The following is a 12536-nucleotide window of genomic DNA, read 5'->3' on the forward strand; positions in this document are numbered from 1 at the left end:
AAATTGGCCCTAGGTGTATTTTTGTATGTTTTCCCTGAAGCCTTTTCTACCAATATGGTGGTTTTGGGTGTATTTCCCCCCGTCTAGGAATCTGGGCTTGGACAGTTTTCCCATGCCTCACAACTGGCTACCATCCTTAACTTTGCCCATTTGGAGAAGTTACCCTCATCTCTGAGGACCAAGTGAAAGGTTAGCATAAGGTTTACCGAAGATCAGGACACTGAAGCAAAGGAGTTGGACAGTTCTGAAGACCGCTCTCTGAAATCTCCAGTTCCAGATGGCTTTTGGGCAGCTGGCCTGAAACAAGAAAACTGCCTTTTAGTGTCCATGTGCAATCAATGTGGCCAACCACTTCTACTTAGTAATCATGGTCTTGAGTGACCTGTCTGTTTCCATTAGGGGGTGGCTCAAGCCTTCTGCTCTATTTTTATTTCTCGCTACTCTGCTTAAGTCCTCCCCTAGGTGAACATTGCATCAAGGCTTAGAACAGACTTAATTTCTTCATTCATTCAACAAATATTTATTGAGTAACAACTTGGTGCCACTAGTATTTTCTTTTATGATACATTTTGTAGCATTATGTTAAAAATGCTATCATTATTATTATGTAATAATCTCCCTTTAAAAACTGGTATGCCACACTCAAGAATAATAGGAAGTCTCACAAAACCTCCCTGATCCACGCAGTTGTCTGGCCTGTACTTTGACGCACAGAACATCAATTAGTCATGCTGCACTATGCCATCTATTCTGTATTATTGATCTATGTTTTCTTCCTTTACTATTTTAATATATGTCTATAATATTATTCAATGCTTAATGCATGTATGTAGACATATATAATTTTTATTAATAAATGAATAATAAACTATTTGCCTTGAATCTATAGCAAGGATGACTTCTCATAAGCTCCCTTATGTTGGGATTTCATCAAATCTATTAACATGTTTAAAGTGTTTTTGACTGTGTGGATCACAACAAACTGTGGGAAATTCTTAAAAAGATGTGAATACCGGACCACCTGACCTGCCTCCTGAGAAATCTGTATGCAGGTCAAGAAGTAACAGTTAGAACCAGACATGGAACAACAGACTGGTTCCAAATAGAGAAAGGGGAATGTTAAGGCTGTATATTGTCACCCTGCTTATTTAACTTATATATAAAGTACATCACACAAAATGCCAGGCTGGATTAAGCACAGGCTGGAATCAAGATTGCTGGGGGAAATGTCAATAACCACACATATGCAGATGATACCACCCTTATGGCAGAAAGCAAAGAAGAACTAAAGAGTCTCTTGATGAAAGTAAAAGAAGAGAGTGAAAAAGTTGGTTTAAAACTCAACATTCAGAAAACTAAGATCATGGCATCTGGTCCCATCACTTCATGGGAAATAGATGGGGAAACAGTGGAAACAAGTGACAGACTTTATTTTGGGGGGCTCCAAAATCACTGCAGATGGTGACTGAAGCTATGAAATTAAAAGATGCTTGCTCCTTGGAAGAAAAGCTATGACCAACCTAGACAGCATATTAAAAAGCAGAGACATTACTTTACCAGCAAAGGTCCACCTAGTCAAAGCTATGGTTTTTCCAGTAGTTATGTATGGATGTAAGAGTTGGATCATAAAGAAAGCTGAGCACCAAAGAATTGATGCTTTTGAACTGTGATGTTCAAGAAGACTCTTGAGAGTCCCTTGGACTACAAGCAGATCCAATCAGTCCATCCTAAAGGAGATCAGTCCTGAATATTCATTGGAAGGACTGATGCTGAAGCTGAAACTCCAATACTTTGGCCACCTGATGCAAAGAACTGACTCACTGGAAAAGACTCTGATGCTGGGAAAGATTGAAGACAGGAGGAGAAGAGGACGACAGAGGATGGGATGGCTGGATGGCATCACTGATGCAATGGACATGAGTTTGAGTGAACTCCAGGAGTTGGTGATGGACAGGGAAGCCTGGCATGCTGCAGTCCATGGGGTCGCAAAGAGTCGGACATGGCTGACTGACTGAACTGAATGAACTGAACTGAAAGTGTTTTTAGACAAATAAGTTCTGGAGATGCTCACCCAGCATCCTCATGTTACACATGAGAATACTGATGGTTGGTAGAGTTGAAAGCAGCACATTGAAAATGACAGAAGAAGAGCCCAACTTTGAAACAAGAACTTTTGCCACTCTGCTTTTTTACTTTTCTAAATCTCTAGGTTTTCAAACCCACCCTGCATTGCTGTTGTAGATGATGGAATATGTGACATGCCCGAGCCTAGTTTCCACATCTGTGCTCATCCAGAGCCACCCCAGCAAAACCACAAACATAAAAATCATGTATTTGTTTTCTACTGATACTATGTTGCTCTTCCAGCCAGATCGCTACCTAGATAGAAATTCTCAATTGCCACAGTTGGGCTCCAGAGATGGATGATATAGGGTCTATAGGGGTAAGTGGTGGTTGTGGTAGTAGCGTCTGTGTGTGTGTGTGTGTGTGTGTGTGCGTGTGCACACAGTGTATATGTACTGTTGACTCCAGACAGACCAGATAGTGTGGGGCATGTAACACAAATCAGTGCAAATCTTCCAGACAGCGGAGTTATCTTTGTATAAGAAGCCTGGCACTTTTCTATCTAGATTTTCTGAATATTGGCTTTGATAAGCAGGCATGTTTTGTGTTCTTACTAGAATGCTAATCAACTGGCCGCTGCAGGACCTATTATCAAACGTTGAGAGTATCATAATGTTATGATTTATGGTGCTGTTTCTTTGCATAGGAAGTATGGCGATAATCCCCTTGCTGCTGCTGCTGCTAAGTCGATTCAGTTGTGTCTGACTCTGTGCGACCCCATAGATGGCAGCCCACCAGGCTCCGCCATCCCTGGGATTCTCCAGGCAAGAACACTGGAGTGGGTTGCCATTTCCTTCTCCAATGCATGAGAGTGAAAAGTGAAAGGGAAGTCGCTCAGTCGTGTCCAACTCTTAGCGACCCCATGGACTGCAGCCTACCAGGCTCCTCTGTCCAGGGGATTTTCCAGGCAAGAGTACTGGAGTGGGGTGCCATTGCCTTCTCCGGATAATCCCCTTAGTAGGAACTTAATCCCACAGAGTTCTCTGTGGATTATATTGTATCACCAGTTATTGTTATACCACTTTCAATTCAGTACCCAACGAGTGTCATGCCACGTGCTATAGCAGCAATCTTCAAACCAGAATGAGCCTGGCTTCCCAAGGAGTACATAAGCAGGGAGAATTTAATTAAATCTCTGTTCAGATTCCCAACTTTATCTTCAACATGTACACTTCCCTAAAACCAATCTGCCTACAAATGTATTTACTTCTTCCATTTACAAAAGAAATCACACCTTTTGTAACCTAACTCTTATTAATCATTAAGCCTGGTCTCTGTATGTAAAAAACATCTGGTATGCCAAACAGAAACCACCCAAAGTATTGGTGTAGATCTGACAACTTGAATGCTTCAAATGATAGTGAAACAAATCCTTTTCATGTCAAGGAGTTTTCCATTTCTCTCTTTTCATTAACTTGATTGGGACATGAAACTTGGAAGGAGTTCAAAGAATTGAGAGACATCATTATAAGAAGCTTCCATTTCCATTTACTTATTCAAATGAATAAAGGTCCTTAATGTTTAATAAAATCCTTACAAAATGAAATATAGGAATAGAATTGATGGTGAACTTGTTTGATTACATCAATAAATAATATTCACACAAGGTTACGTGGATAGGGAAAAAGCCCCTCTCCTTATATAGAGATGTGTCTTCAATACCATTTTAAATATGGAAGTTTAAGTTACTTATTAAAACTTACAGTATTGTTTATGCTATTTTTAAATTGTGTACTAAAAGTAATTGTCATGCTAACTCGATCAAAAAGGAAAACATTTAACACAGATTTATGATTTCATAAAATTGAATCTTTTACATTTCAACTTAATTATATTTTTATTTATATAAAAATATATGATATAGTTATCAATAAAATAAGCTTAAAATGTATTAGGTTAAAATTCTGTACAGGAAATGAAATAGAAATAGGTATTAAAGAAGAGACAACAAAAAAGAAAAAATATTAACTTCCCTATTATTAGGAACTAGTTTTTTTTTTTAAGTGTTATCAGATCACGGTGGTATTTTATTCCATTGGATAAACTCTAGGAAATGATGTAACATTTATTGTGAAAGGCCAATTTTTAGAATTCACTGGAAATTCCGTCTTTTATTTTAAAACTTATGATTAAAAATTTAGCTCTCCACTTAGAAGGGTTCAAGAGGTTATATAATTTTCCAGGATTTTGATGGGGGGCAAGGACAGAAGGAAAAATATTGCTGGTGAACAGCACAGTAATGTAGCTAATGAGATTCAATATTTGCCTTTGAATCTGCTGGCTTTCTCCCAGGTAGACCAGAGGATCGTAGTGTTTATCATCTAGGGGGTGGTCTCCCTGTGCCCTGAGAAAGTGGTTTTCTTCCTGTGGAGAGTATTTCTACAGGTTTCTCTGGCTTTGGGGCCAGCTCAAGGAAGAGTGTTGGAATAGTGAGCCAGTGAGGCTCCTACCCCCATCTGCATTTCCAAGTCCACCCACTGTCCCAGCAGAACCATTTTATGTCTTAAGTTGTTTGCGTAAACTTTTCAACATGGTTTGGTTTAGCAAAATAGGGACAGAGAGAGAGAAAGAGAGTGTGTGCTGGTTTTAAACTTTCTAAGATTTTAGAGGACTGGCAATTGCTTCTGTTAAGACACAAGACCTGAGAAAGGAAAATTCAAGTCATTGTGTGTCTCCTGCTTTAATCTGACCATCCTTTTCTGTTTTCTAAAATCACGATTATACCAAGAATCACCTCTCATTCTATAAGAGCGGCAGGAGACTGTAAAGATGACTACCAAGTCAATTAAGCATTTCTCCAGCATTCTATAGCAGGTCTGGGACTACCGTCACTGCCTACCACTGAGACTCAGTGAGTTCATATGACCTGCCGATGCTTGCTCACTGGAATGTATGTTGGCTTAGCACAGTGATTCTTTTTTTCCTCCTAAATTTAATTTTTATTTTATCTTGGAATATAGTTGATATATAATATTGTGTTAGTTTCAAGTGTACAGCAAAGTGATTCAATTTTGGATATACATATATCCCTTCTTTTGCAGATTCTTTTCCCATATAGGTCATTACGGAGTACTGAGTAGAGTTCCCTGCGCTATACAATAGGTCTTTGTTGGTTATCCTTTTTATATGTATAAAGCACAGTGATTCTTATTCTCACAGAACTCATGAACTCCTTTGAAAGTCTGATAAAAGCCATAATCAGGATTCTTTTTTAAAAATTGCGCACTTAAAATTTTTCGGACAATTTCAGAAGGCTCATGGACTCCGAGAGCAAATCTCTATGTTAACTGTAAGACGGCTCCTTGACTCATTGGCAACTGACAAGCATTTGGTGTGTGGGTGTGGAAGATGAATGATGCTTAAAAGCCTTCCTTTCAGCAATAATTTTCCTCTGAAACTTCCTTGGGGTGAGGAAGCGTTCTCACATTTGTCCCTACTTTCATTGTTACCGTTAGGACAAGGCAGCACTAGATCTAGGATGGTGAAGAGTTAAGGGCTCTGTCTTGGTGTCTGTGACTAAACAAGCGCTGAAACACCAGGAAATACCTCCTGAGGAGAAGCCGTGTGCTCTGTTCATTTTTATTTTAATATTCTTTGGCAGCCTACATCAAACCGGAAGTCACTGGGAAGGAGTCTGAGACAGGGTTATTGGAATAACATCCTGTGCCTGTGTAAACCTTCATGAAAGCTGCTTTCCACTGTGCTTGTCTTTAATTTTACTTTCCAAAAAGTTAAAAGTGAGTGTGGGGTGAAGAGAGAGGCAGAGACAAAGTAGAAGGGGCAGGAAGTGTTTCTTTCCCCTCGACCTTTGCATAGAGCTTTCAGATCCCAGTAGTAATCCCATGTCTGCCAGCATGCCAGGGGGCTGACAAAGTTGGCAGGAAAGGCACCGCAGAAAGGTGATTCTGTTCTCCTGCCTATGTTGAAGACCACAGCCTTGCACTTTAGAGGCAGAACCTTCAGTGTCTCTCCCTAGACCCCCTGTCTTCTGCTTAGGTCCTGTCTGATTCTTCTCCTTCCCCTACATTTCAGTTTTATTAATTTCCTTGCCTCCTCTTTCTCCCTCCTAGTCCCACCAGTCCCACCAGTGGTGAAGTGCTGACTTCACCACTGACATCCCAGTGACCAAACCTGATGCAGTCTTTCCATCATTATCTACTTTGACCATTCTGTAGCAATAAATATTACTACTTCCTTTTGCTTAAAATGCTTCCCTGGTTCTTCTCTTGCTTCTATTCTGACATCTTGAGGGATTGATCTCAGTCTTTTCCTGAATCCACATCAACTCTGCCTTCACTTGCAGAGACAGAGATTAACCTGGGCTCCTGCCTCCAGGACCCTCTTCTCATCAATCTTCTGCTTTCCTGAGGCCTCCTTATGGTCATCTGCATGTCAGTGGCTCTCCATCAGCATCTCCACCCCTGACTTTCCTCCTGAGCATGAAGTCTGCAATCCAAATGCAGAAGAAACCTATTTGCACTCAGCTGGAGGGAGCAGCTGGCAGAGCCATCTTAGGACAAGGGCTATGACTTACATCTGAACCCCAGCCATAGTAGAGAACAGATGCTTACTGCCTAATAAATGTGTTACAAAGGGCCTCCCTGGTGGCTCAGTGGTAAAGAATCTGCCTGCCAATTCAGGGATTGAACACAAGTTCAATCCCTGGTCTAGGAAGATCCCACATGCCACGGAGCAACTAAACCTGTGTGCTGCAACTATCGAGCCTGTGCTCTAGAGCCTGGGAACCACGACAAGGTGAGTCACCACAAGGAGAACCTGTGCACTGCAGCAAAGAGTAGCCCGCTCTCCCCCACCTGCTCTCTGCAACTAGAGAAAAACCTGCACAACAACGAAGACCCAGCACAACCATAAATAAATAAATAAAATGATATTAAAAGTATGTTACAGATGAATAAATGAACAAATAAGTGAAAAATAGCAAGGGGATGACTGAAGGTAAAATGGAAGCATGCTGAATGGAAAAATGTTGGGAAAACGTGATAATTAGAATTATGTACAATAGGGTTACAGCAGTGATTGTATCAAATTTATAAGTGTATTGTATGGAAGGTGGGAGGGAGGTTCAAGAGAGAGGGGACATATGTACACCTATTGGCTAATTCATATTGATATATGGCAGAAATCAAACCAATATTGGAAAGAAGTCCTCCTTCAATTAAAAAAAAAAAGTGTGGTGAGAGAGAGTATAAGAAGGCTGTACAAAAAATATGTTCTAGGCACTTTGTCTCATTCTCTTGGAGTGTGAGAGAAACAAGGGCATGATGGCTCACGTCCCATGTGAGAGAACAGAGGAGCAGGACTCACTCACTGAACTCGATGTGGGTGGCTTTGGGGCCAGGTCAAGGAGGTATGTTGGGACAGTGGCCAGTGGAGGAGAGGTAGAGAAATCAGGACCTACCATAGCTAGTGTGTCTCAAGAAAGCCTGGAGAACCATCAGATAGCAGCAGCTCTTAGAAGAGGAAGAGGAGATGGCAAACTCCATGTAAATTTCTGGAGTGGGTGTGTCCCTTTGAAAGACCCCCGCACCAAACAGGGCTCATATAAAGTATGCATGTTCTTATTATTAACAGTATCCCTGACCCAAGCCCCACAACCTACTTGCCCACAAAGACCTTCAAGTCCTCCATCAAGTAGGAACAGGGAAGGAAGACCAAAGATCCTTTCACATCAATCTGCCATCAAACCCCATGGACTTTACCTTCTGATGAGATACCTGGCCATTCTCCAGATTTCCATTTTACTGCTGCCGCACTAATTCAGACATTATCACTTCTTTCCCGGACCAAAGAAATCATCTTCCCCTTGATCTTTTCTTCTCAAGTTTACCCATCTCCAGTTCTTTATCTCTAATGCCATCAGAATATTCTAACACAAAATCTGATCATATTGTTTCACTACTTAAAGTCCATCAGCTGTTTCTATTCCCTGAATAATACATACCAACTTCTTAAGATGACACTTCGAGGCTCTTCAAGATGAGGCTTCTTCTTATTTATCTAGTCTCATCTCCTGCCATTACTCAATTACCCCTCTCGTCCGCCACAATTCTACCATGCATTTATAACAAGAAATCTTGTACTTTTCAGAATACACTGTATGTTCCCTATGTTCTTTTTATGCCCAGAGCACCCTCTCCCTCTGTGGGTGCCTAGCTCTAGTACAGCAGGAATTTCCTCCTTAAAGGAGCCTTCTCCATACTAACCTCTTCCTCCCCACACCAAGATAGGCATGTCCTTGTAATTGCCTGTGTTCTTTCCCACTACTTATTTCAATAACTATCGATTTATTAAGTGCCTACAATGTGTCGGGTACTGTTCCAGGCAATGGCATTAAAATGATTAAAAAGATACAGTTCCTGTCCTCATGAAATGTACATTCTATGGAAGACAGACAATGAAACAAACACCAACACATATACAACAGTACTGAACAAGTAAACATAAAAATCAGAAGCTAGTGATAAGGAGTAGTTAGAGAATTAAAGCCAGGTTATGTGATAGAGTGACGGGGTAGTGATAATAGACAGGAGGGAGGTCAGGGAAGACCTCTCTAAAAAGGTGACATTTAGACTGAGAGCAGAATGACCAGAAGAAAGCAGAGAGAAACAGGAGGAAGAGCATTAAAGATAGAAGGAAATGCTAATACAAAGGCTTTAAAGTGGAAGGAAAGTTTGGCGTGTTCAAAGGACAGGAAGAAAGCAGTGCAGCTGGAATGGAATGAACAAGGGGAAGCAAAGGATGAAATGATGCTGGGGACAGATCACTCTGGGCTTTGGGAACCAAAACAAGGAGATGAAATGTTTGTTCTAAGTGCAAGTCAAGTGGGGCAGCAAGCAGATTTTAAGAGAGGGAGTGATGTAGTCTGATTGCTGCTGAAAATTGGGAAGTCCTGGGGGTTAGTTGAAAAGGAGTTGGTTCATGGCCAAATCGTGTGAGTCAGAAATACTGGTTGCAGAAGGAATCCAAGTGCCAGGGTTTTGAACAGAGAAGCATCCTGAGTAGATGATGTTTCTGTCTCTCTCTTTTTAAAAATTTGTGGTAATAATCTGTAGACTTTCAAATTCAAAATGTAATAAGTCTGTGCTCAGTCTCTGAGTCATGTTTGACTCTTTGTGACCCCATGGACTTCAGCCCACCAGGCTCCTCTGTCCCTGGGATTTCCCAGGATTTCCATGGGATTTCCCTTCTCCAGCAAGTCTACAGGTGATTTTAAACAAATTATTTCTCTTCAACATTTATTTACATGTATTTCTAGCATACTGCTAGGTACATGGCAGGGTACCAAATGAATATTTGCAAATGTTGGGTATTATAATATCTACAGAATCAGTTTGTTTTGTCTTAGAAATTTCCTATGGGAAGGAAAGAAAATTAAAGAGGGTCAATAGGAATGCAAAGGCGGTAGGAAGATGTGAGAGTCATTGAGGAGATAGAATTATGAAACTTCTTGGTGGCAGAGTCGAGATTTTCTAGGTAGTACAGCTGATCATATAGTTTCCCTTAAGTTTCTGGGTGGTGGTGGTAATATAGCATAGCTTTTAGTGGCCCAGCCTAAAGGCAGAAAATGAAACAGTGAAACAAAGAGATCTAAAAACCAAATAACCAATAGAAATAAAGACAGGAAGGAACCCAGGACATCAAAACTAAGAATCAAAGCATATGTATATATTTAAATCAGACTCCTGATCACCATTATATAGGGTAAAATATTAATATTAAAAATAAAGTAGCATACTTAAAAGATTTTAAGTCATCTGGACCATCACTGAACTATATCTCTAAAATACAAAAGATTCATTTTGTGTATTTGACTTTATAAAATTTCTATTTTGCTTTTCAATCAGAGAAATGAATTACTTAGAAGACAATGTAATAAATGCCATTTATGAAACACCATATGCTATCCTTTAGGGTCAGGTCTAGTGTCTTTTCCCAAGGCTGCCTGTTGAATAGTAAGTCACTTTGATTTTGGGGGGTTTGATTAATAAGTTTCCACTTACAAAATTCTGAAGCTGAACTTTCTAAGACCTAGCAGCCAGCCCAGGAGAATGTGAACCATTTAATTATGTTTTGAAAAATAGCTAATGAAAGGAAGAGCAAGAACTAGAATTAACAGACCTAAAATGGTTAAAAGGCATAGACGAAAGTGAACCCAGACCTCCTCTTTAGCCCACTGATACCCTAACACTGGCATAATTTAACTGTTAGTTCCCCATTTAGAGCTCCTACATTCTGAGATCCATCTGGTTGAAAACGCACCAGCTGATAAACCTTAATATGTTTCCTCATGTCCTAGGGTTAATTGAAACCATTCTGAACTTGAAGTTGAATTTACATGCAGAGCTTGGGGTTCCCGAATCCCAAGAGACAAATGTGCTCTAGGGCAAAGGAAGAGGTCTTGTCTTTGGAACATTTAAAACAATTCCAGGGCTGGAGTTCTTAGCACTTCACTGCAGAGTCCCAGCCTAGTTCCAAGAAGCCAATGGAGAAACTTTTGAGCTTAAAACGCAGGAGGTGAAAGGGTGGGGTTCTTAGACATGGAAGTCTGGGGACCCCCTGCAGTTATCCATAAAGCTCAATGTTTATGTGGATGTCTGGCATTTCATCTGGGAAAGGATTTGCACCTTTCTTCAGAATCTCAAAGAACTCCATGATTCAGTCTGTTAACATTCCTCTAAAAGGAGGATCCCAGGGAGAATAGATGGAAGAAAGAAATAACTGTTTATTCATTTAAGTTGACCAATTCAGGAAAAATATGCAAGAGATAAAGAGATAAAAGAAATCTACATTCTTACATCACTGGAGTTCACATTCAGGACAGACTCAAACTCCTTCCTCTTCTTTTCATCATCCTCTTATCCCTATTCAACCCAACCTGGAAAATCCTCACTAAAGTGTTTGAAAATTGTTCTATCGTAAAACAAAGAAATGGGGGTAAAGTGAATATAAGCACTACTTTCTTCTGGTATTCCATAGAAAGGGGCTCAAAAACAGGGACAGTCTGCTTCCTCTCTCGCCACAGACTAAAAGATTTTAGATCCTAGGACTGTACGAGATACACCTCATAAGTCAAGGGTAAAACTGTGTGTTTGTGTCTTATTTAATGAGTTCAAGAATGCCCTTTTCCTTGGATCTTTCCTGGATTTCCGATCCTTCTATTTCTCATAACAATGATTGCTAACATCTACTAACCCACAACTATGTGCCAGGCTCAGACCTACTTGTTTTTCAGCTTATTTAATTCCCAAAGTGATGCTACAAAGTTAAGTACTATTATTCTGTCCATTTTACAGATGAGAAAAGTGAGGCACTAGCAGGACTGAGAGTTGTGGCAGAAACAGAAACTGTGTGGCTAGTCCACATCAGTCCCAGCAGACTCCTAGGGTACAGAGAAAGAAATGGGAGAGCTGGGATGAGAAACCATTTGACTGTAGTCTTATACCAGGGCATTTGCTCAGCCTTGCATTCAACCCAGACAGAAGATCAGTCCTGGAGAAGAGTTGAGGGTTAACCAGAATTTGCTCCAAGAGAGTCCCTGTAAGCGCTGCTAAGAAAGACAGTAGCTGTGGAGCAAGACGACAGAAATTCAGATCCAGACCACATCCAGTCCAACAGTGCACCTTAGGTCAAACACCTAGCCTCTCTGGAAGGCACAGCAGCTTCATTTGTAACATGGGCATAGCAACTCAAAAGGATGCTGGGAAGATCAAAGCGGGCAGCAGGTTTCAAAATTCTTACAAACTCCATGGGGCTACTCAGTATAAAAATCCATAACTACTGCTATTCCACATTTTAGGAATCCTTATCTGCCTGCCTCATTCCCAAACCTCTTCCATCCAACCACTTCCCATAGCAAAAAGAAATGATCTTACCATCTCTCTTGTGACACGGCTGGCTTTCTGCTGTCTGTCCGGCCCAGACTTCTTATAATCTCGCAGCCACCCCTCAGCTGTCAGGCTGTTTAGAAAAGCACTTCCTATTCACTTTCCTGAAAGTCACCACAGCCCTTCCCACGAAGTTAGAATGTTGATAATATGGGAGCGATGTTGGCAACTTAGAAATAACAGTCACTGAGGAAGGGGGAGGGAGGTGGGGTATAGACTTCCCTGGGAGGTGGTCTGAAGACAGACAGGGGCAAGTGTGAATCACTCCTGGACATTCCAGGGTGGGTAGTGCAGGAATCATACCCACGTTCCCCAGTGGTCAAGTTTCCTTGATATGATCTATGATAAGTTACTCCAATTTAAGGCCATATATCGGAAAACACACTTGGTCTTAATCATTAATGTAAATTTTCCAGTTACTGTAAAATCTCAGTGAATGTTTTCTATTCCAGCAGCTTTCTGAGCAAAAATAGTTACAAAAAAAAAATTAGGTGGGAAAGGGAAAGC

General features: G+C 40.7%; 1 protein-coding gene across 1 annotated transcript in view; it reads right to left on the bottom strand.

Annotated features, from left to right (window-relative positions):
* The window catches only part of SELP (selectin P), a 43333-nt gene extending 31303 nt beyond the window's left edge, over nucleotides 1-12030 (bottom strand). Inside the window, 2 exon segments of the mRNA NM_174183.2 lie at nucleotides 207-297; nucleotides 12018-12030. Of these exon segments, the coding sequence (NP_776608.1) occupies nucleotides 207-297; nucleotides 12018-12020 (94 nt within the window). The 5' untranslated portion in view covers nucleotides 12021-12030.
* Between the last annotated feature and the right edge of the window lie 506 nt (nucleotides 12031-12536).

This window comes from Bos taurus, chromosome 16 (assembly GCF_002263795.3).
Source record: "Bos taurus isolate L1 Dominette 01449 registration number 42190680 breed Hereford chromosome 16, ARS-UCD2.0, whole genome shotgun sequence".
Taxonomy (NCBI): Eukaryota; Metazoa; Chordata; class Mammalia; order Artiodactyla; family Bovidae; genus Bos; species Bos taurus.